Source organism: Dermochelys coriacea, chromosome 8 (genome assembly GCF_009764565.3).
Source record: "Dermochelys coriacea isolate rDerCor1 chromosome 8, rDerCor1.pri.v4, whole genome shotgun sequence".
Lineage (NCBI taxonomy): Eukaryota > Metazoa > Chordata > Testudines > Dermochelyidae > Dermochelys > Dermochelys coriacea.
In genome coordinates this window covers 32,863,955-32,889,530 of record NC_050075.1, presented here as the reverse complement: position 1 = coordinate 32,889,530, position 25,576 = coordinate 32,863,955, and the positions used below count along the sequence as shown (strand labels likewise).

At 37.1% G+C, this 25,576-nt stretch overlaps 1 protein-coding gene across 6 annotated transcripts in view; it reads right to left on the bottom strand.

Moving 5' to 3' along the window:
- Positions 1-25,576, bottom strand: part of RANBP17 (RAN binding protein 17) — a 256,018-nt gene that overhangs the window by 68,516 nt on the left and 161,926 nt on the right. For 4 of the 6 annotated variants that reach the window (XM_038413649.2, XM_043491410.1, XM_038413647.2 and 1 more), the window contains exons 17-20: positions 22,548-22,611; positions 22,351-22,459; positions 13,448-13,551; positions 7,128-7,216 (exon numbers count right to left, since the gene is read on the bottom strand). In XM_038413649.2, coding sequence (XP_038269577.1) covers positions 7,128-7,216; positions 13,448-13,551; positions 22,351-22,459; positions 22,548-22,611 — 366 coding nt within the window. The remainder of the gene's footprint in view (positions 1-7,127; positions 7,217-13,447; positions 13,552-22,350; positions 22,460-22,547; positions 22,612-25,576) is intronic. The other 2 variants (XM_043491411.1, XM_043491412.1) reach the window with 2 other exon arrangements.

Genomic DNA, 25,576 nt, shown 5'->3' with positions numbered 1-25,576 from the left:
TGGAGAGTTTTTGCTGCCATCTGCCTGAGGGTCTGGAAGCATAAGCAGTATATAGCAGAAGAGCCTGATATCTCAAACACTCTTTAAAGAGTTGCCTTTGTCCCATTCTAGGAGTTCTTTTCTTTTTATCAGACTTAGCATGGTTGCATCTACCATCAAGATTTCTGTAACAAAATAATTGGGATTCAAATCCGACAGCCACCTTGTGTACGTAAGTAATATAACATGGCCAAATACCCTCTGGGGCATACACATCATTGCCATATCTTCAGCTACTTTCATAAATCTGTCAACATCACCTTCATTTTATTGGAAATACTTCCCAACCAGACCACTCTCACCCAGACACTGGCTAAAAGATTCAAAATGATGACTGGGAGGGACAGGCACATAAAGTTGGGTGGTATTTGAATACAGAAGGCACCCTAATTCATACTTCCTCACTGCCACTCCCAATGGCCTCAAATACGCTGACAGGACCAAGACGGAATGTACAGAACTCCATATGAGAGTGCCCTTGGATAAAAGTAATTGCTCAAGGCTACTTGCTGGGGTCTCTCCAATAGAAAAGATCAATGTCACTTGACAGCATCCCCATAGAGTTCCCTGGAAATGCATAAGCAAGTCAACTGTATCAATGGCTGCTGACAGGCCCATTATCCTCAGCACGGACACTTCATCCACCACACAGAAAAGACCATCTCCCAATCTAACCGGAATGTTATCTGTTTAACAGATATTTAAAGGATCATGATTCTAGATAGTGTGAGAGTTGTCCCAGCTCAAACTTTTCAATATAATCTGAACCATAGACACAGCTGGTTATCAACACCAACCCAGCCCCTCTTCCACTGAGAATAAGTCAGAGGGCAAAGCCTTAGAACAGGGGTTCTCAACCACATAACGGAGCATGCAGAACGCTAACCCCTTCCATTCATGCTCACACTTCAGCCCTGTGACAACTACAACAAGAGTTTACATGGAAAAGTAACAATTAGGAAAATATTCAATGTGTTTCGACTGGTCTTTTAATATAATTTAGCAACTGAAAATGGGGTGATGAGACAGTGCTATGTACCGAAGCTGTCTCTGGGTTTTTTTTGGAGCACCAGTGGGGGGGGGGAGCAGCTTTTCACCAGAGTTTCTGAAATGCTGCTGAACAGTTTGCTTTTGACTTTAAACCATATTCAGCACCACTTCAACTGCACTGCTGAAACCCATTGTGAACAAAAGCCACTTTTAGTGTATTCAAAGCTGTAGCTGAGCACTTGTGCAATCTTTGAATTCTTCTAAAACTGTATCAGCCAGCATGCTGGAGACAGACACAACTGGGTATTCTGAGCTGGCAACTCCATTAAATAAACGGGGATGCCAGAACTCAAAAGTTCAAGTGTCACATCTACATCCATTGGTAGAAACCATATTTTACAAAACTTGGGATCAACAAAAATATTTCCATGATTTATTATTTTTAAAAATTCCAGTGAAAAACAGTTTTGACTTGTTTTTAAATACCCATCTGCAGCTTTTATATTTTCAAACATTGTGGAATCCTGCTAATTCACGAAGCAAAACTGACTAACTGATTTTCATTGTCCAAGGTGAGTGAAATGCAAACAGCAAAGGATCTTTGGGACAGGGACTATGTTTTTGGTCTGTGTATAGAACGTAGCACAATCGTATCTTGGTCCAAGACTAGAGCTCCTAAGTGCTACAGTCAGACAAATAAATAATAAAAGGGCAATATAAAATAAAATCAGTTTTAGTTCGCTAATGTACACAAGTGACCATCATCATAGAATCTATCAACGCAAAGGGCACTAAGGGGCTCCCTATGACAGGCTAAAGACTGGTTGCTTAAAGGAAAACCTTATACTGCCTCTGCGGATACAGGACTGAAATATCTAGAACTGATTGTTTAGTTCTTCTAAATAAGCACTTAACTTATAATCTAATTGGAAAAAAATATGACAATTTAATACTTTAAAAACTATAATGGTCTTAAATGGGAAACACTATTGCTTATATAAAATTGTGAGTATTTTTTCTTGACTTATCCTCTGCATACAGTCTTATAAAATGTCTCATGCCTGTGCATATGGAATTATTGTTTTAAGGATACAGAAGATGAATCTTTAGATATTTATTAGAACAGTGATTAAAAACATAAGCATACTGGTTATTTAAAACAAAACGTTCCACACCTACTTGTAAGTTCACATAAAGAAGGGGCACATTCTCAAACAAACATTAACATAAGAAAGGAGATTGTGTGAATGACTAGTAGAGAGGAAACTCCAAACACAGATCCCAATCTTTTTTATATACTAGTGCTACTTTAGCTTTGCTGACTAAAACCCTGAGTCAGCCTAATAAGGTAATTTAAGTCCGGCAAGACAATTTCTTACTACCAACTTGCTTATTTCACAGGCATTAAAGCTCATTAAATAATTGATGTCAACTGAAAGGAACAGCTGAAAAATTTACCAAGGGGGTACCCGACTAGTTTTAAGAAACACTGATCGAGAGTAACAACATAGCTGGGCACAGCCCTGATTCTGCACCAGCTCCCCATAGACAGATCAGGGACCTTAAACTTCAGCTTGCTGTCACTTTGGAGTAATACAGGTAATACACTCACATTTTAGAAACATTGCCTTGAAGTCAATAGCAAAACAAAATATTTTATTAGTGGGATAATCTCCATTAATAAAAATGGATTCTGATTTTACTCTAAACAGGACATGCTTTTATAGAAGGTTTCACCTGCACGTTCAGGCCTGCCCTACAAATTACACAAACCACATTTCTGAATATAAAAAGCATACAAACTTTCAGAAGCTGTAATACTGGAATCATCATTGACAACTTGACATATCAATATTTCAGGAAGAATACATTACTTTCATATCCAAGATATTTATTTATTTATTTTTGTATCACCTACTTATTCATCTTTCATTAATGGAATTCTTTGGGAAGATCCTGAATGTAACCATCAGAAACTGCTTAAAATATTTGGAAATATTTTAATAAAGCCTTTTGAGAGATTGAATAATACAACTTTTAAACAAATTTTACTATTGTTATAAATATTTGCTCTTCATCCCTTGCCCAGAGGAAAACAATAAATCTTGTCTCAGCTGAATGAACACCATTTATCATATTCATTTTCCTGTCAATACAATTATGAAAAGCCTTTGGCCTTTTTCCAAGGAGTCTGATTTGCTACAGAAACTCAATTAGTATAAGCAAGCCTGCTACAAAACAACCTTATTTGGCAATCTAACACATCTTTCAGCATACTGACAATTCACCTCCAAACCATGACCCTAATATCATCATAATCTATGGTAAAATATAAGACACAACAGTTTTCAGATCAAATACAAAAGCAAAAGACTTAAAATAATTCATTTCTGCTCATTTTTGCCATCTACTGGACAAAAATAAAATTCCAGATACTTATTCAAAATCAGAAACAAGACAGAGGAAAACTATGACCTAAAACTGGAACAACTTAAAAAATTAAAGGTTTGATCCTCAAAAATTCACTATATGTTAACTCTCTTGAAATCAATGGCAAGAGATTAGAATAAAAATATTTCTAGCCACACTTGAGATAAAGTATTATATTAAACCAGTGAACTCTTATACCACTGATTTAAAATTAACGCTTCCAAACAACCTCCTTTATTTACCTTACTAACAACATCTTAAATGACTAAACTAACAATTTTCTCTTGTCTATTTATACTGCTTATTTGCTGCATTTCTCTAAGTTTAGGTAATGAATATCACCTATCTCAGTTTAATTTTTGTTTATAGTTAGTTTCGCTTCAAGGTTTTCAAACCAGGGGAATATTTGTTTGAAAACAACTGTTACTATTAGACTTGGGCAGTTATAATTGTAGCATGTCAACACATACAATTCAGCACTTAAAGGTTATTAATTTATATACTACGTTAAGTATAAAAAAATCCCTATCCAAATTAAAAGAAACCTCTTTCACCCCTCCTCCCAACACATACCATTGTAGCTTACACCCTTTAGACCCAGTAAATAAGAGTAGACATAATGGCAGCTTACTCTGCTATAATACTGAGATCAATATGAGGATGGAGCTGGACCCCAGCAGAAGCTAAATGCACTGAACAGAAGCATGAATTTGTTTGTTTGTTTACAGCCAAAGGTGATAGGAGAATATTTTCTGTGTCCATGTGTACAGATATGCTTGGAAAAAGAATCAACTGAATATAGAAAACGAGGGGACTCAGAAAAGCCTTGGACAAATTAATTCCTCTAACTGTGTGTATATTAATCTTTTTATTGTTAAGGTCAATTAAAGGATTGCTATCTGGCAGTCCAAATAAAAACATCCAGGGTTTGTTAAAAAAAATTAAAAAAAAGAAATTTAATATTAACTACGGGTGTAAAATTAAATACAATGGAAACAATCCTGGATTCAGGTGTGGAATGGAGCAAATGGGTTAAAAAAAGAATTAGGTTAATGGAGGATAGGTCCATCCATGTTATTGCTTTGTTCCTGTTGGAAGACAGGATACTGGACTAGATGAACCACTGTTTTAACTCAGCATGGTGATTCCTCTGGTATGTTGACCCTCCAGGCATAGATTTATCTTTTGGAAAGGAAGTGGAGATCAGCCACCCCTATACTGTAATCCCCTCCACCATTCCTGGTCCCACAGAGGGAGCTTTGCAGTTTTGCACAGGGAGAGAACATGGGATTGACAAATGAGAAGTGCATAATACAACCTAAGGCTCCATTTCCTTTCTTGCACAGCACTTCGTAAAAAGGTTGGGTCCTGGGATAGCCACAGGCTGGAGAGCCCCTGGCGGTATGTTTCCACAGAAGCAGCCAGACTGGAAAGTAGGGATGATTAGGGTACCGAGGAGATCTGTGGGTTTCTGAGCAGTGGATGACCTTGATCATTCTGCAAAGGGGTAAAAACTTTGTGATCACCACCAATAGAATGACCTGAGGAAAACGCTGGCTGGAATTCCTCTCCTAACCCCAGGGGTTTCCTTGTAGGATACCTCAATCTGGCTCTGTTTGAATTTACACATTTCCCTATACTATTTGCAGTGCAAACACTGTCACACTTCGAACAGGAGTAGAGAAATTACAGTAGGTTATTTTACCTCTTTCTTTGACACTGATGTGACCTCTGCTGGAATACCTTGTCCAGTTCTGGTCCCCACTATTCGAGAAGGATATTGATAAATTGGAGAGTTCATAGAGGAGCCACGAGAATGATTAAAGGATTAGAAAACATGTCTTACAGTGCTAGATTCAAAAACTTCAATCTATTTAGCTTTACAAAGAGACAGTAAAAAGGTTGCTTGATTACAGTCTGTAAGTATTTACACTGGAAACAAATATTTATAATGGGTTCTTCAATCTAGCAAAGAAAGGTATAACATGATCCAATGGCTGGAAGTTGAAGCTAGACAAATTCAGACTGAAAATAAAGCACACATTTTTTGAGAGCGTAATTAACCATTGGAAAAATTTATCAAGGGGAGAGGTGGATTCTCCATCTCAGACAATTTTTAAAATCAAGACTGGATTTTTTCTAAAAAGATCTGCTCTAGGAATTACTTTGGGACATTTCTAAGGCCAATGTTAAACAGGAGGTCAGACTAGATGATCACAATGGTCCCCTCTGGGCTTATAATCTATAAATATTGGCTTAATGCAGAGGAAACAGAAAATGAAACTTATTGAAAATTAAATTGATAGTACCGGTGATCTCTCTTTCCTGCCCATGCTGAACAAAGTATAAAAAGTAAACTTTAGAATTTTAAATTTCTTCCAGGTTTAATAATGTAAGTGCGACAGTGTCTGTTATAAAATTTATACACTTACATTCTGATTTTAGTAGTTTGTGGCTCCATCTTTTACTATTGAAATTAAATGGAGTTTTCCATTGATTTAAAAAAGAGTTAGGCTGAGGCCTATTATTGTCTTAGGCCTTGATTCCACAAACTGTCTCACTTGAAAGCAAGCAAGGTTCTTGAGAATTGCTTGATCCCACTCCCATGTGAGTCTGTCCATTGATTTCAGTGGAAGTTGGATCAGATCATAACACAGGCTCAGCCTTCCTACCTTTTCGCCCATATTCAACTATATTCCTGGTCACAATTCTAGAAAGATATACTGTTATGTGTTCTCCAAACAGATCATCAGTGGACAGTAAACTTCCAGCATTTGTCTAAAATTATCCCATTTCAAAGCCCCCTGTTTTTAATAAAGCACAATATTGTATTTCTATGTTATTTTACCCATATAACAAACAAATATACAGCAATCATGCATAGTAAGTCTAAATCATACAAACTGTTATACTCATCTCACTATATATTTGGATAGTGAGTTGATTAATATGATTCTATGACTGAAATAACAAAATTTATGACTGATACACTTATTAAAAAACATCAAAGACCTCCCTGTTGTATTAACAAAATACCAGTGGGTATTATTAGATACTTTAGCACAGCAGTAAAAAAGTATACCAGTATATTAAAACAAACACGTAGTCCTGATCTTTGCATATTGAGAAAAACTGTAACTCTAGATTACCATTTATTTTTGCAATATAGCTGTTGTCTTCTCATCAAGACAAGTGTGTGTGTCATGATATTAATAAAACTGACGTAAGTGGATACTTATTGGCTAAATGAAAGACCAGATCATACTAGATACAGAGGTCCCCCTGGATTAATACTTGGGAAGCAACATTTTTTTTTAGCAGTCTTTGCTGTCATTTTTAACCAAATGTAGGTACATTATATTTTGAGTTTGAGCCAACATATGTTTATGGAAACATCACAGGCTTGGGGTTGGGAGGGGAACCATTTAGATATATTTTCTGAGGTATTAATGTGATAACGAAAAAGTGACCTCTCTGTGGTTTCTCTCCAAATGCTGCCCTCCCGGTTAACTGCATGGTTACCATTGTGCTGTAATTTTAGCTGATTACACATTAGTTCATTTAGCTTTATTTCCTCTTCCCCACTGTGCCACACTATTAAACTAATGCAAGGGGTCTGGTATCCCTCTGTGCACAGAGCTGGTATTGTCATAGTGTAATAAGGATACATCCAGTCAAACAGCATGGTGTAGCTGGTCTTTGTGTTCAGCGCAAAGGCAATCCCTCGAAGATCTCTTGCCAGCCCGATCAACATACGCTGTCAGTGGGAAAGAGACACAGTAATTGATTTTCACGTTAGCACAGAGCAGATGGAGTAATAATCAGCCAATAATGACCACATATCTGATTTTGATTCATTAGTTTAACTGTCTCGCTCAAATCCTTCTCTATAGAAAACCATAGGTTCTTTATAAAAAAAAAAATCTGCCCAAGTTTTATGGTAGTAAATGCTAATAAAATGCTTAGGGAACATTTTAGGTTACTCAATTTACTGTACCTTTGACTAAGGCAAATTAAAACATAATATATGAATGCTGCATATTAAAGTTTAAAAGTGCTTCTTGCATGACTATATTAAAATAATAACACTAATAAAAAGTTAACTTGAGCTGGCTATTTTTTATGTGAGGTATAAGACTAATTGATACTCAAAAAAATTACTGTTACGGTTATATTGAGACTTCTATTATACTCCATTTTCATATACTTATATCCTTCTGAAAAAATCTTTTCTGATATCATTTTCCAAGTTATGTCTCAGTCAAAAAATAATTTTTTAAAAAATTTTGAGCAAAACCATTCACCCATTTTTAGTAAATGCTGTGACAGTAAAAAAAAAAGAATACTTTCCCCACCCCGTAAAAATATTTTAAAACTGTTTTTGGGGTACAGACAAATGAAAAGCAGCTGCAAGTTCCCAGGTGGTAATCCTCATAAAGGACTGATTTTCGGGTAAGTAGTATAAATTTTAAGAATTAACAATTATAAGTGAATAAAAAAATAATTTTAAACATACACTACATGAAATTTCCACTCCAGTTAAAATTCCATACTGATTAGTGGAATACTGACCAACAGAAATATGCAGTATCAGTGTTAGTTTGGGTTGTAGGTGTGGTTTGTATTTCTGCTCCATTATGAAGTACTATATAACTGCAGGGTTTCACTAAACAATTGTGGAAGCACACAGAGAAACCAGTAGGGGGAATTAACGTGTTAATCTTTTTTCATTTTCGTAAAAATATCAAGAGAAACTAAATATAAAACTTTCAATAAAGTAGTATTTGGCAACAATGTTAAATATTTGTAAGTCCAGAAATGCAAAAGATAAGGATCTCATATTAACTTTAACCCACCCACATAATGACTGGATTGCTGCAAATTACTTGTTATGCTATTAAATGTTACCTTGCACAAGGCCTGAATTCTACTTTCAGATATGCATGCACTAGTCCAATTGACTTCAATGGAAGTTGCAGAGGTTTTTCTGAGGGTAAATTGGGTCTATGTGAAACACGGGTAAATAAAGGTTACTATGAGAACCTTATCATTTGGATTTCCTGGTTTTTGAGTGTGCAAATGACCTGAACATGCGAGATGCTCAGAGCCCTCAATTCTCAGTAACTTGAGTTGAGGTTACCTCACAAGAAATGCTCAGCATCATGCAGAACTGGGACCTAAAATGATCATGTTAACATGACATTCACCTACATTTTGGCATTTAAAATATTTATTCTTCCATGTGGTAAATAAGTGGTTAGCAGATGTGTGGCCTATGTAAAAAAACTTTATAACAACACTGCACATCTCCTACTAAACAATACTAAGGTGCAATATCAAAAAAGGATATATCCACATCCAGCAATGCAGGGTGAAGGTGGAGGATTCGAGAGTGATCTCGGCTCTTTTGCCCACCGTAACCACAGAAAGAAAAGGTCCATAAGCAAGGCTGACTATCAGGAATGAAGGTCAAAGAAAAAGTAGGGGTCTCTAGAAAGACTCCTAAGATATTCAGCACCTCATTTGAACTTGGTTTTGTTTGAAGTCAGGCAAAAATAGGAATGAGCCATGGTCAGATGCCTGTGAGACAGGGACTATACATACACGCACAACTAACCAACCAACCAACCAACCAACCAACCCACCCTAAAGTACATATTCATTTATTTAGAAAAGCAACTGTTCTTTGAAAAACATTCTGGTAAAATATTTAGGAAATGTCTGGGTAGCAAGAATATAGATACCTGATAAATGGGGGCATGTCACACTTAGAAAGCGATGACACAGCACCCTTCTACCAGAGGGCCTTGAAACAGCAGGTCATTTTACATTCCACTGATCTTCAGTACTAAAGAACAACTGAGTGATTTGAGAAAAGCCACTGAATTTCTTTGGTTTTAGAATCTTTACTTTCTACAACTATTATTATATAAACACCATACACTGTTATCTATACTATTCTTAATATATACTACTCATCTTTAATATATTACACATTCTTTAGTATATAAAGTCCCACTAAACTCAATGGTGAAGTATTATTCACTGGAACTAGACTTTGTATAGTAGTAATCCTGAATATATACACTGATGCCAAAACTGCTCATACAATGGACACCCTAACCACATAGTGTGTCCAGGTAAAATCCTGGCCCTTTCACCTAAGATCTTGTGCTCACTGCAGTTGAGTTTTACACAGGTGCAGCAGAACAGCGATTAAACTTCCAATATATTCTGGTTTATTAGCCCATTACGAATTTTCAGATGACAGTGGGTGTAAAAATTGTTAAGAAAAATAGTAAACAACACTATACACTTAGACAGCACCTTGTGGGCCTTCATCCTGAGGGTTCCTAACATGCTTTGTAAATGTAACAGAATAATATAAGCAGCATATAAAGGGATCACTTCATTCACAGCTGAAATGCAGTCATATCTGGGTGCAAGGTGACAGCTGTTTAGCAGCACACAGCAACACTAGACAATACCTTAGACTCAGAAGTGAAGAATATTGTATCCGAGAGAAATGGCAGGGGAATTTTAGGTAGTCAGAATGCTGTCTTATAAACTGATTTTCATACTAGTGAAATAACTAGCCTGTTTCAAAGTATTCTTCCACCACAAACCAAAAAATGGTAGGTCTACTTTAGAGTAATTTAAAGGTCCCCCCCCCTTTTTTTTTTAAAATTCTGACATTATGGTTTAAAATCCTAAAAAAAATTATTTTCTGAATTTCTAAATGGAAAAGAACTGAACATTTAAATATTTGTAAGGGGAAAAAAACCAAAACAGGAATTGTGGCTTGACAGTGTGTGCCAAGTTTCTGACTAATGCAATTTGAAACATACGAGATACCACTCACGCCACCCACCCCCAAAATGGGGTTTGTAATGGAAAGTCTGACAGACCCTTAACTACAGTGGCACTACTGGGTGCAGCTATAATATTATCCTCATAATTCTACTATATAATAACAACAAAGAAAAAAAGGTGAAGGGTCATTGTGCTTTGTCTTTAGAATTAAGATGGCTGTCTTCATCCTTACAGCATACTCTTAATTCTGGAGACACGTCTTAATAACCTCTAAATAGTTCCAACAAAAGAGCCGTGTCAGAGGAATGAGCAGGCCCCAAGGTGTTTCAACTGGAGTGTTTTCATCTGCCTTTATTGCTCTATCCCTCTCCAGAATTAAGGCAATAACCTGTGATAAATTATTCAGGAACTGCTACAGGGATCAAAGCAAAATCATTCTGTTAAAGTGCTGTTTGCAACATTTGGCACTTAGTGTGAAAACTTTTAATGTGTGCTAGCTGAAAATCAAGGATTTTAAATAATTTAATAGAATGGAGTTTTTACGAACCAGCTAAAGATAGCATGTTGCTATTTAACTGCTCTTCTTCCTCTGATACAGTTTTCATTCATTCCTATCAAAACTGAGGATGTCATAACTCACATAAAAGCACCACTGAGGTTCAATCTAGCCAGTCAATATATTACTTAACTGGACTGTCAGGGCAAATCCATATATTTTTGAGAGGAAAAAATGACAATAGTTTTAATACTATGATTCCTCCCACACCTTCATTTCAAAATGGGAAAAAAGCTCACGGTAAATACTAAGGTCCTCTTCAATTATATTAGATTTTATTGGAAAACAAACCTAAATGTATGTTTTATATACAGGTTTGTTAACCACAAATGAGGAAGAGCTCCCTTGTTGTGATAATTTTTCAGCTGCGTACTTCAGAAATATAAAAAACCAGCCAGTTAGAAAATCCTAGTAAAAGCCACAAATTAAATGAATTTGGCAGTCTTGGGCCATTTTCATGGTGATATTTTAACAGTGTCACCTCCCTGTGGAATGGAATACTAAACATTTTATTGAAGAAGAGAACTGAACTGTTTTTGTTTCCAGTTCTTGCACAATGAAGTACCTGAAAGCACTTTTGCATGCATTATTTATTCATCATGATAGAAAAATAGCTGTAACATAAATTATATTTAAAAGAATTTAGAGCAAAAGTTTTGTTTATGACAGAGCAACAGATTTAGTTCTTTATCAGTAGCTTAAAGCACCAAGTTTCCTTTATACAAATTAGACAGATGGTGCTTACAGTAGAATTTACTAAAGGTCTGTCACAACAAATGCAGCCAAGCTGCATATTTAATCACTGCAGAACCTTGTCTACCTGCAGCTGCCAACTGCTAATCCAATTTCCCTGATAAATGTGGCAAGAGACACGATCAGCAATAAAGAGCATCTAACTCCATTTTCCTGCAGGGCGTCTTTTGATGAACATTTAGGACGGAAGAACGGAGTGCACTGTGTGGCCCTGGCTTGTGGCAGCTGCATGCATTCTGAAGACACAGTTCTCAGGTTACTCACTTAATTCTGCCACTATCATTATGTTGCTATTGATCTCAGTAGCTCTTGTCTACACAGCATTACTCTAGATGAAGCTGAATCAGGCAGTTATCATGCATCAAACTTCTCAAAAGCCTGGAGATTTCCCTTTAATTACTTGTGATTTTATTTGCAAATACCGTTAAAGTGTAATCAAGCAGTCACTTTCCAGGGTCGTTAAGAACTTGCTAGTTTAGGGATATATCACTAGAACTCCATTAAAATTTCTTCAGTAAAAGAGTTTCTCACAAACCAGACAGGACTGCAGCAAAATTGTTTTAAATACGATAGAATCCTCAAATGAGATAAATGCAATTTCTTATGAAGAGGGGAATTCTAAAAATGATCTCTCAAAACTAATTGTTAAAATCAATACTTTTTAAAATAAAAGGCAAACCCTTTTGAACTCTCTCTATTTAACATGTGAAAAGCAGCTTACAAATTAAATACTAGAAGCAACATCCAAAACAGAATCTGGGGTATGTGGTCTTTTTCACAGTACCCACTGAAGCAATGAGCTGAGTATTCATATTTTCTAAGATGTTAATTTAATCCAAGTGGTTATAAACTATACATGCTCTGTAAATGTGAGTTGTGTACTAAGGAGGACAAAAATTATTTGTCAAACATTTCTAGCATGTTTGATGACAGTTTACATTTTCCGGAAAGGGCAAGAAGAAAAGATGGTGATGCACTGTTAAGGTTTCCATCATATTTTAAAATAGCAAATCTGTTTGGGTGTCCCGTAGATTACGCAATGTATCTGAAATGGGCACTCTAGAGTGCATTGTTAACTGTTTGTTCATTATGAGGAGAGGAATCTATTTAGCACAACACTACTCTAATGTATTGTCATTCCTGAAGCTGCTACTCCCATTTAGCACGTGCTTTTCCCCCTAAAATATACTGTTGTTTTGACACAAACAGCTCGCTACACTTAAGAATTTTACTAATAAAACATAATGTTGTGTTAGATATTATGACTGTTGCCACAGCTGAACTGACTTGTCAAATCAATCCTAATATGGCTCCCACAGGCACATAAAAACCTTATTTAGCTATCAGTTATCCTAATCACTTTGTTCAGTTTAAGGATGCAATACTTCAAGACCAGTTCCTATTTATACATATATGCCCAGCCATTTAATAAAGTCTTGATTTATATATTAAATTCTTGTTTGAAAAAAAAATACTTTAAAGATGCAGTGTTTTATCAAGTTTATTACATCTTTCCAAATCTCCCCAAATACATATGTTAATACATATGAAGAAAATAAAAACACATACACAGGAAGAGGGAGTATTACATAAGAACCAGGTCAAATACCACAAGAGGAAAATCTGTCTCTGATTATAAATATGGCTGAAAAGAGATCACTTTATCATCAAACCATTCCCAAAATCTAAAAGTATGTGTAAGAGATTGACTTGTGGGAAGTCATACAGCCATTTTATTTCAACATTATATAGAAAATTACAGACACATATACATGGCAAAGATGAAAAAAATGTGAAACATTTACTTCATAATTAACTTATTTTACTGATAAATAATTTCTTTCCCTATTACTGAAATAAACCTACCTTTGCCTCTTCTTGTTTAAAACTATTGTTGAATATCTGAGTTACAGTTCCAAATGAAACTGTAAGGGGTAGCATGAAATTCTCAAACTCATCCTCGTCTTCACCTACAGAAAAATAAAATAAATAAAAAAAAAACCAAACGAGAGCATCACAGCACATTCATCCTGCCATTCATTAGGGTCCAATTCCACAATCCATTTGAAGGTAAAACCTCCATTGATGTCAAAAGGAGTTTTGGGCCAGGACAGTAGAAGTGGACCCTTAGTTTTTAAATATTTTTACTGAGGCACACAGATTGAACGAACATAAAATACAGACAGAAACTTTAGGTCACAAATGACTTAAAACTGAGACCAGTGTCTCTCCACATGTTCTGTTTCTTTCTCCTTTTTATATTTCTATTCTCTCTGAGGTTGCAAAATCTAGGTCTCAAAAGTTAGAAAAAGCCAAAACTAAGGTTGCCTGTGCAGTCTTAATTTGGCCACTTGTGGGTACGCGATATGATACAATCTTTAATTATACAATCATATACTATTTTTTCGACAGGACCCCGTGTCATTCAATGCACAGAATGGACAGTTCTCACTGAATAAACAGATATTCAATATTTTGTTTTCTCCTCATTCCTCAGGCCTTATTTACTGCACTGTTCAAACCCTGCTTTGAAGATAGGATTATTAATTTCCTTGTTGGCTTTTCTCTGTTGCTCCTTACTATAGTATCTGAGAGCTTCACAAATACCCCGAGAGGTTAGAGGGGAGGGGAGACACAAAGATTACAGTGAAAAGCATTTCTACTAATTTTGGTGCTCAAGTTAACCTAGGACCATAGCACTTTATATATTAAAATTATCTGCCACTGACTTCAGTTGCAGCTGTGAGTGCTCAGCTCTTATGCAAATCAGATCCCAGGGCCTCAAGTTGGGCACCCAGAAATGAGAAATACACAATCAGTGATCACTTGTGAAGTCTGGATTAAGTGACTTGCCTACTATTACCCAGGAACTCTGTGGCAGAGGTAGGTATAAAATCCAGTTTTCTTGGGACAGCATTCAACTGTATTAACCATGCTTTCACTTCCTGCAATTCCCTGACTCATTCACTATACAAATGAGGCAGGGCTCATCCTTTACTACTCAGCCCTGATTCATCCCCAGAACAGGTCCATGCTGTGCAGTGAATGAGGCAAGACTCATGCAGATAAAAATAGTTTGTGATCATGGAATTAAAGACTGTATCATAACACAGGGGAAAGGGGCGGGGGGATTAAAGTTGCACAGACAAGCTAAATTCTGGCAGAAAAGTGTGCTTGACTTTGCAACCTTAATAATATTCTTTTAACAAAGTGTGTGTGTGTCTTGCTGGCACCTAAAGTCCCTAGGCGTCTACATTTCCACTGTTAAGTCCACGAGGTGCCTCATTTTTTGTCTCTGGGTATACATACAGCTATCTAAGTCCCAACACAGCCTAGCAACTTGGCACCTAGCTAATGCCTAAGCCCCAGCTGGATTCACAAACAAGGTATTTCCCCACCTATTGCACCCATGGGGCCTGATCCAGCAGGCATGCTCAGTGGGTGATTAAGAGCAAACCTACTAGATCAGGCCCCAAACAAAACACAGCTGGCATAGCAGGTGGTGTGGCGACGGTCCCTCTTATAAATACTTAAAAATATTCATTTGTCCAATGAGAGAGTGAAAATGATTCTACAGCCCAGCTGTTAGCGCACTCACCTGGGAGACCCATGTTCTAGTCCCTGATCCAGGGGATATGCAAGTATTTATACCAAGTGGAACAGTTTAAATGGGAAATATTGAGAGACACCCATCCCAGAATGCCCTATAGTCCAAGAGTTAGGGCACTCACCTGGGAGGTAAGAGATCTGGGTTAAAGTCATTGTTCCACACTAGGCAGTGGGGGGATTGGACCTGGATCTCCCACATCCTGTGAGAGTGCTCTAACTACTGAGCTATTGCGTATAAGGAGGAGCACCAGCACCACAGCCATGTGGTTATTCAGCAATCGCCATCCTCTCCTCCTGGGTACCTAACTCAGAATTGTGAATTCCAGCAGATGGCAAGGCACCTGAAAGTCAGGCACTGCACCACTCAGCATTGCAACAATTACGCCCCCCTTGTGAATCTAGCCCCTTGACCCAGTTCCATTCTTGCCTACCTAGTCCCAGTCTTCTTGCCATGTCAGTCCTAGTGTCCCCCTCTGAGCTACCTGCCCAAGCCCTGACCTCTGCTTTCCAATCCCAGTCTCTCCACCTTCCCACACCCAATCCCAATTTTCTTGCCCAGACAGTCCCAGTTCTCTCCCTGTAACCCAGCTCATCAGATCTGTCTCCTCGCTCCTCTGCCCTTCATCCCCAGTTCCTAATTCATCAACTTGTCCAGTCAGTCCCAGTCTCCCCCTTTCCCTAGCTCCTCAACTAATCCCACCTTCCCCAGGCAACTCGTTCCTAGTCCCAACACCACTCTATCCCAGCTCCCAGTTCCAGCCTGCCTTTCCCTGGTTCCAAGTCCCAGCCTCTCCGCTCAACCAGTCCTAGTTTCACATTCCCCCCACCAACTGGCTCCTGGTCCCAGTAACAGTTTCTCTTCCTCCAAAGCTAGTCCCAATCTCACCAGAATTCTTGTCCCAATCTACTGTTTCATTCCCCCAATCTGGCTCGTCTCCTCTCTGCTTTCGAATCAGAAGGCTTCTTCCTCCATGCTGCCTAGGTGACTGTGTGTATGTGTCACTGAGAGCACAAGAGAGAGGATCCCTGCTCTGAGTTCATAGATTCATAGATACTAAGGTCAGAAGGGACCATTCTGATCATCTCGTCCGACTTCCTGCACAGCGCAGGCCACAGAATCTCACCCACGCACTCCTATGAAAAACCTCACCTATGTCTGAGCTATTGAAGTCCTTAAATCATGGTTTAAAGACTTCAAGGAGCAGAGAAGCCTCCCTCAAGTCAACCATGCCCCATGCTACAGAGGAAGGCGAAAAACCTCCAGGGCCTCTCCAATCTGCCCTGGAGGAAAATTCCTTCCCGACCCCAAATATGGCAATCAGCTAAACCCTGAGCATATGGGCAAGATTCACCAGCCAGATACGACAGAAAATTCTTTCCTGGGTAACTCAGATCCCATCCATCTAATATCCCATCTCAGGGGATTAGTCCTATTTACCCTGAATATTTAAAGATCAATTACTTACCAAAATCCCGTTATCCCATCATACCATCTCCTCCATAAACTTATCAAGTAGAATCTTAAAGCCAGATAGATCTTTTGCCCCCACTGCTTCCCTTGGAAGGCTATTCCAAAACTTCACTCCTCTGATGGTTAAAAACCTTCGTCTGATTTCAAGTCTAAACTTCTTGGTGGCCAGTTTATACCCACTTGTTCTTGTGTCCACATTGGTGCTGAGCTTAAATAATTCCTCTTCCTCTCCTGTATTTATCCCTCTGATATATTTATAGAGAGCAATCATATCTCCCCTCAACCTTCTTTTAGTTAGGCTAAACAAGCCAAGCTCCTTAAGTCTCCTTTCTGCTGCCCAGCCCGGAGAAGCTGGGTGTAGCTATTACTGGGAAAGCCTGGCTTCGCCCTGGCAGCCCTGGGCTGGTGCATGCTCAGTCACTCTGTGGCGATGGCGCGTGCACAGTCCTGTCATGTTTAGGAGCTGTGAGGGAAATGAAGCATGCTCAATGAGGAAGGAATGCTTCGTGATTTTTGCTTCTAAAAATCTAAAAAGTTTCTACGGAGCACACGTAAGCTGTTATTTTTCAAAGACTTATAATAGGCCATATTTAGCTGGATTTTCACAGGGACAGCAAAATGCCACAGCATGTTAAATTTCAAGTTTTGCTCCAAAACACCAAAGCAGCAGAACCTTTCAAATAAAATGTCACCAGAATTTTTAACATGGGCAAAACAATGTACTCTTCCTTAGCACTGTTCTTGGAAACAGCTGAACCACTTTAGCTGAAGTTTTCTAAAAAAAATCCAATCCAAACCAACCCCCAATTCCCCCAAAATTCAGCCTAAAGCAGACATCTGGCATAGAAAATTTCAGCCCAAACAAGCAAATGAAAACAGGGACTTGTAACAACAATTGTTGAGAGACCTTAATAATATGTGGTGCTATCCGCTCTGCCTATAATTATTGCACACTTATCAGGAAAAATGCATGAGCTTTCAGACAACATTTCTAACTAGACATGTTTCAAACAGTTAAATTTGCTATAAAGGGATGAAAATTGTTTTTTTTTTTTATAATTATTGCCCACTAATGTTATATAAATGTATTAACTGTCAAAGTTCTGCCATGGTTATACGTTCTGCTAAATTATAATAAGAACCTACTAATTGCTATAGAAATTATAATCATTTCTATAACCTTCCATAATGTTTCATATTTATTAAAAGCTATTTCCTATTTCCAAAGATATTGTATGCATCACTCAAACTTTTACTTTTCTGATAGATTTTCGTATTTGGGGGGAAGGGGAGGAGAACAAACAATTAAGGCTCAGATCCTGAAAAGAAAATTGTGTGGCTGGAACCCTACATGTGTAGAGCCTCTCTGAATTCAACAGGGGTCTGCTCTGTGCTTGTCTTTGCAGAATCAAGGCCTAAATTTAGTTTATAAGAATGACACCAAAACCAGGCTAGATACTGGATCCTTTCATGTATATCATTAAAGACATTTTCCCCTCAGATATACCCACACATCCAAATTAAATGGAAACCATTAACACATAACCGACGATAGAATTTGGCCCATAGTTAAGTAAAATGTTGGGAAAAAGAAATGAGAGAGGAAAATAGTTATGGCAAAAACTGACAAATTAATGGAGGAATTAATATGACGTCCTTCTGCAAAATGTCTTTGGGAGACATTTTACCTATTTTTCCTTCAACATTTTGTGGATGAATTTGGTGTATACATAGGATTGGCTAGTTTGTATGCCATCTGTAATCCTATCTCTCTCTGACTATTATTATAGCCCTTTTTTTGCTCTTGGGGCTTGATCCAAATCCCTTTGAAGTCGATGGAAAACCCATCAGCTAAATTGGCTATTGTCTAAGCCCTTGGTAAGAGGCTATAACATGTGCCATATTATCCAATGATTGTGTGACAGGTTGGGACCTAAGTAATTTTTTATTGCAACCTAACTGGTTCTTCTAAGTGAAAAAGTAACTATCATTATTTTTGTTTTCAAGATAAGTTTAGTGGAGTAAGACTCTTTTAGGCGGCCCAGAAATAATCAGCTATAAAACATTAAATTCCTCAAATATTTTATTTCAGTTAAAAAAAAATCAAACCAGAAAAGCAAGTCCCTATGCACTATTATCAGTATGATTATTGTATGATCCACATTCATGTAATATAAAATATGAAGGTTAAATAATGATGCTTTTTTAAAAAACTGGAAAAGAAAAACCATTTCATGAACAAATTACTAGTGTAAATTGCTCTTTTGCGACGATCCAAGCCACACTAGCGAGCACTTAGACTCATTTATGGCCTCATTATGCCCTTTGAAAGAAAAAAGATCCTTCAGTGGAACATTTTGGTGGATCTTTCATGCTTTAAGGGCAGACTGCAGCATTTCACAAGCAGGCATCTCGCTGAGTAGATCTGGCTGTGGTTTACATTAGTTGGTAGTGTTTTATATCCACTGAGCAGGAACTCATTTTGCACTGGTGTAAATAACTACACAGAAGCAGTGGAGAATCAGGCCCAATGTCTCCAGAAGAAACTTTTTATAATTTATGTGTAAAGCCTTTGATAATCCAGAATTGAAAGAAAAACTGGATTAAAATCTTCTGAAACCTTTACTTAAAAACACACTTTGTTGGAGTTTCAGTAACCATTTTCTTTACTCTATACCTTACACAAGTGAATATTTAGTTTACTTTAAAAATCTTGGGCCATGCACCAATTTGACAAAATAGTGCAATTGTAAATGTCAAAAAAGCCTATTTTCATTAGAAATACAACCTGGGGCACACAGAGCATTCAAAGTGTAATTACATTCAAACAAGGTTCAAATTACTGAACAGAAACCAAGTGCCTTTTAAAGTAAATGACAATTAATGTACTGCTAATTCCTGCTCCCTCCCCCATGGTTGATTTGGTTTTTCTAACCACTCGAAAGGGAATGGTTTAAATATAACTAATTCTACACTTTCTATAAAAGGCTACAAAGTAGCAGCCGTGTTAGTCTATATTCGCAAAAAAGAAAAGGAGTACTTGTGGCACCTTAGAGACTAACAAATTTATTTGAGCATAAGCTTTCGTGAGCTACAGCTCACTTCATTGGATGCATCGAATAAATACGCTCAAATAAATTTGTTAGTCTCTAAGGTGCCACAAGTACTCCTTTTCTTTTTATAAAAGGCTAATTTACAATGAATTTTATACTTGAATCCAGAAAAGCACATTCCATTTCTTAAAAAGCACTAATTTACCATGAGACTTCATCTTAATTTTATCTCCATGTAAATTATTTTTAAAAGTCAATAATATGAAAAACTTCTTTAACAAATCCTTTGTTCTTTTAATTTTAGAAAGCCTGAAAAGGATGACTAGTATGATGATCAATTCTCTTTGGACTAAAACTTATGACTTGCTGCTTGTTCATAAAGCTTACAGCTCTATAAGGTTAAGAACAATGTCATTTAAAAAGTGTGTATTTGTCACACACACAAGAAAAGTATAGCTCATGTGTGTTTGATGTTTCACATCTGTATTCTCAAATGTAAAGCAGAGTTTTCCCTGTACACTTCTCTAGATATGTTTCTCTGAAAGGTCAGAAACAGACAAGCTAATATACTCCAAATGGAAATCCATAGGATAGGAGTCCAATAAGTTCGTTTAGGTTTTCCCCCAGCTACCCCTATTCCTATCAGGTTTTCTGGCCACTAATGTAGAGGAATCAAAGTAGAGGTTCAATCTCAATGAACCGTTAATTTCTGAGCAATCACATTTCTCTTGTGTTTCACTTGCCTAGAGTTATCAACCGGAATGGCATCTTGCTCATATAACATCTCTTTGAAGATGTGATTTTTATCACCTAGATGGGTTGATTCTGCTCTTCCTGTAGGGAAAATCACTAAAGCTGCATGTCTGCATGGTTCCACTAGGAAATTTACTCCCTGCTTACAACAGGTGTCAGCAATGGATGCAGCTGAACTGGTCCTGAAAACAGTTGAATTGCATGTGTAGACAGTTTTTGAGGTGAGCCATCTTTGCATATATGTTGCCTAACTAAATCTTTCTGTGGGGGTCTGAAAAATTAATTTACTTGCCTAATTCCTGTTTTTAACATATCCAAATATTAAAACAACAAATGGCAGAAAAGAGGAAAAATGACAGCCCCAAATGTCCTCAGGAAGGAAAGACTATTTTTAGGGTTCAAATAGGGTAACCACCACCCACAGAAAAGCCAGGAATAAGTTAGGGGCATCTAGAAAAACTACAGGGTAATACTTCACTTAACTCAAGAGAGTCCTTGAACTATAGCCAGACTGAATGTAGACTCATATCTCCAATTGACATGGCATCATGAATCAAATTGCTATTCCAAAATTAACTAAATTAATCAAATTCCAAAATGACAGCAAATTTGTGAGAACAGCTGACTGCAAGCAATTTCTACCACTGAAGATACAGAAAATCTTGGCACACCTGTGAGAGTTCCACCAGTTGCAGCTCAAATTTTGCAGCATTGCTCATATGAAATGATGGCACTATCAGATAAACCTAGACCTCAAACCCTACTCTATTTCTAATCCAACTTTCTCTCAGAAGGCTGACATTCCCTTTTCTGCCCATCTCTAATTTTAATTTAGCAAAACTCATTCTCACAAATGGTAATTTTTGCACAGAAATCTTTAAGGGAAAGAACTATTATGACTATAATTTGAATAATAATATATATAAAAATAATAATACATATAATTGCATCTAATGGGCTAGCTGATGAAAAATGGTGTAGCTCTATTGACTTCACTGAACCCATGTCAATTTACATTGGCTGAAGATTTGGCCCATCACTTATGTTTCTTGCAAACCAATCATATGCTTCTTTTAGTAAATTTCTTATCTGTGCTAGTATGTAACCACCCATCATTGTTACTAAACTAATGACTAAAACTGTGCTCACAAATAGATTGAAAAGGAGTCTTACTTGCTTGATGAGTCCTAAATTAATATCATGTGGTGCTAAGGATTCTTTTCCTGGTTACTTAAGGGATGGGATAAAATCAGTTTATTGGCAATATATTGGTGCAAACCAGGCTAACCACTAACGTCCCGATCCTACAAACACTTAATGTACATGCTTAAATGTATGCACATGAATAATCTTATTGACTTCAAACGGGATTACTCATGTGCGTAAAATTAAGCATGTACATTAAGTGTCTGCTCAATACTCTGATTCAAACTCTCAGAGCTGAGATTCCTCAAAGGCTGAGAATTTATATGAAGTAGTACACCATCTGCTAGAGTAAACATTGAAACCAGTGTCTTTGGCGTAGTCACTGAAGTCAGTCAAAGGTGAAACTTTTTAGAATGTCACAAGATCAGGCCCTTACTTTATGAGTAGCTAAATTACTCTAATGGATCCAAAAGGCCTTCAGTGCAATAAACTATTGGTTTCACTTTTAGAACTCAAATTACTATAACCAAATCTATCAAATAAAAAAAAAAAGACTATTGTATTTCAATAGCCACAAACCTCAAAAGCTGTTATGAAGTATTTTAAACACCATCTAGAACAGATGTACTCAACTCATAACCTATTTTTAATAGTGTCAGTAACCTCTCACTAAGAAGACTTAAGCTCTGTTACTAAAATTAATAAGATTACAAAAATATCAAAGAGAAACACCTTACCTAAATCTACCATGAGGAGGCGAGTGAGAGCAGTGTAGAAAGTTGTTCGGCATCTAAGGTCACTGAGACTGTAATTATCATTCACTCCCAAAAAAGGAAAGTGTTTACTCTGGCAAAACAAAAGTGGATCACTAGTTAAAATGGTGTACAAAATTATGAAGGAGTCTAAAATATTTGAACATAATAAGAAAACTTACTGTGTGATTCTGAAGCATGAACTTCACAGTATCTATTTTCACAAGTTTTTTTAAGAGAATATAAGTAGCAGATGTTAAGGAAAGTCTCCCTTAAAGTATTATGCTGAGATCTGAATATTGCTGTAAACTTAACTTGCATAATTATATAATAATTTTTATGAATGATACAATCGCTAACAGAAAGTATTAAAATACGTATCTCTTAAAAATATAGTGTTTCTGAAAAAATATACAGCACAGAAATAGTATATGAAAATTAAAAATGATTATCTATTATTAACCAAAGCAATTACTTTTCATGTCACATATTTTAGTCGCAAAAGAGCCAATGAATTAAACGATATTTAGAATTAAAGTAAAGGTTTTCAACAATAAATGGTGCTGGTTTTCCAGATAGTACCACATGGCTAGGATGGTGGAGGAAATACTGCTGTTTTGTAGTGGCAGCCGGTCAATAGGATTTGCCCTTATTGAGAGAGGTTGCCAATGGGCAATCAAATTGACTAGCTGGGGGCCTTAAATTGAACCACACTGGACAGAAAGGAATTCCCTTACTTTTAATTCTCCTTTCTTTAACTCTTACTTCTAATTCTCTTCAATCCTAAGTGTGACATTGAAGGAACTCCCTAGCTCTTCAGGGTTTTTTTTGTGTTTGTTTGTTTTACCTTTAAGGGTAGTGGAAGGAGTGTACTGGGCCAGTTAGGCCAACTACTGGTCATTAAATGCCAGCCTTACTGAGTATAAAGACTCTCCTTTTGATTGCATGGAAGATGAAGTTCCCAGGGGTATGTGGGTGTGGAAGATGTGCAACTTAAGATAATCTTGCCTTAGGGGAAAAAAAGACAAAAAATAAGATGCAAGAGAACTCTTGTACTTGTCATACACAAAAAGGTAACCTCTGAACTCTGAAAGGTAAGACTCCTGCAGGATGGCATCTTCAGAGAAGCATTTGGTTCACAGACAGAAAGAGAACGTTACAGGATATAAAGCTATCCTTCAGTGCTTCTGGATTTTGAATACTTTTATTTCCCCTCCCCCCCAAGACAATAACCCATAATTATATGCAACATTTTAAAAAAACAAGAGGAATTATAACATTTCACTAGTTTTCTTAAAATCAGTTGTCAACCAGCAAAGAAGATGCTAACTAAGCTAAGAATCTGATCTTAGAGATGCAGAGGCATCTCAGTCCCTGCTGAAATAAATGGCTCTCGGGGGCTTCTCAACACACTGCAGAATCAAGCCAGCCCTTGGTTTGGTTAGCCAGAAAAGTCAGTAAGTCAAATAAAACATCTCTTAGGCTTATATACTGTTACGATTCCTCAGCAAACAGACAAGTGAAAACTGACAGTATCTTAAAAAAAAAAAGTAAAATCCCCACAACTCTACCATTAGTAGGAATCTCTCCCATTCATGCTGTTAATGAACACTAAGTCATGTTTTGCCAGTGGAATATTTATGGGAGCAATAAAGTGGATCATTCTCAGGATGAATCCAGTACATTTAAGATGTATTTACTGCAAAATTGTGTATGCAGAACTCTATTACAAACCAAGGAAAAAAAGACTTAAAAATCATAACCTATGCCAACTTTGCTGTCTTTAATTGCACTCTAAAGCAATAATTATTAAAAAATGAAACCTGCTGCAGGTTATCAACTACTAAAAAAAGAAAAGTTTTGTTCATATCATTGACCTAAAGGACCAAATGTTGACAAAGAACCTCTACATTTGCTTGTGCATGTTTATGCATATATATGAATATACAGGGAATTTCAAAGAAGGCTATGGAGTTGGGTGCCTAAAAATCCCAACCACAATCATTTATGCAAAATCGTCACAAAACAATGCAAATCCTGTTTGCCATTGGCTCTTGAAGTCACATGGTTGACAGAAGTGGTTTCAAAATGTGTATCCAAGAAAACACTTTCGCCCTTTAAAAATTGCGAAGAAAAAACATATTTCCATGACATGATTTTTCCAACAGACACCCCTATTATATGAAGAGATACAGATACCTGCAATATTTTACTAGTTATTTAAACTTTTAGAAAACATGCAGGATTGAGGAAGGAATCTTACTTACAAGACCACAACCTCACAGCTCAGAATTGCTTCGTGCAGTGCTTTTTTTGGTCACTTTAAGTCAATTCTACAAATTTCTAAGTGCAATGTCACCCTCACAGGAACATGTTTGTTTGCAACAACAGCACTTTCAGTTTTCTGGGAACTTACGTCCGATCTATGCTAATTTCTAACATAACAAGGGACTCACCCGTAACATTTCAGTCTTCAAAGTTAAAACATGGTCCGTCTTAAAATACATATGGCTCTGAATATGGTTCAGGAATCATACTATAGCCTCTGACTTCTTCAGAGCTGTATCTTGGTTCAGTGAGGTGGTTTGGTCCACATTACAATGTAAGACAAAACTGCGTTTGAACTGCCATGTTTGTCATTGGGTATTCCAACCTGATAGAAAGTACATAGCATATGGGACCTTAAGTGTTCAGCCTGGTGCCACAGCATACAACTACATTGTGAAGTTATGTCATAGCAATGCTCAGTAGTGTGCTATTACTTACGCTGCCTAACACTATGGGTGTTCTTTCCACCCTGAATTTCCAATCATGACTAAAACCCACAGTTAATATTAAGACTGCTCAGGCCTTTACCCAGTATTCTATTTTCTTGCACCAAAACACAGGTTTAAATGCTGAGCACGAAGTCAGAAGTATGATGTTTAAAAAGTATGATGTTTAGAAAATATTTAAAGGATGTTAATAAAACACAAGAGGCCAGATGCTCAGTGTACATCAGAGCAGGGGGGAGCAGATGGCTCTCTAAGGGTTGAGCTGTGGCCTGGCAAATATACTCTGCCTCAAAAACATCCCCTGTATTGGTACTAATCCCTTGAGGATTCCTCCATTAAGGGAATCCATTGCTGCCCATTTAGGGCAGTCTTCCACCTGCTTTGATGCTGAGAATCTGGCCCCAAGTTTATCCCACATAGTGGGATTTCTTTTTCTT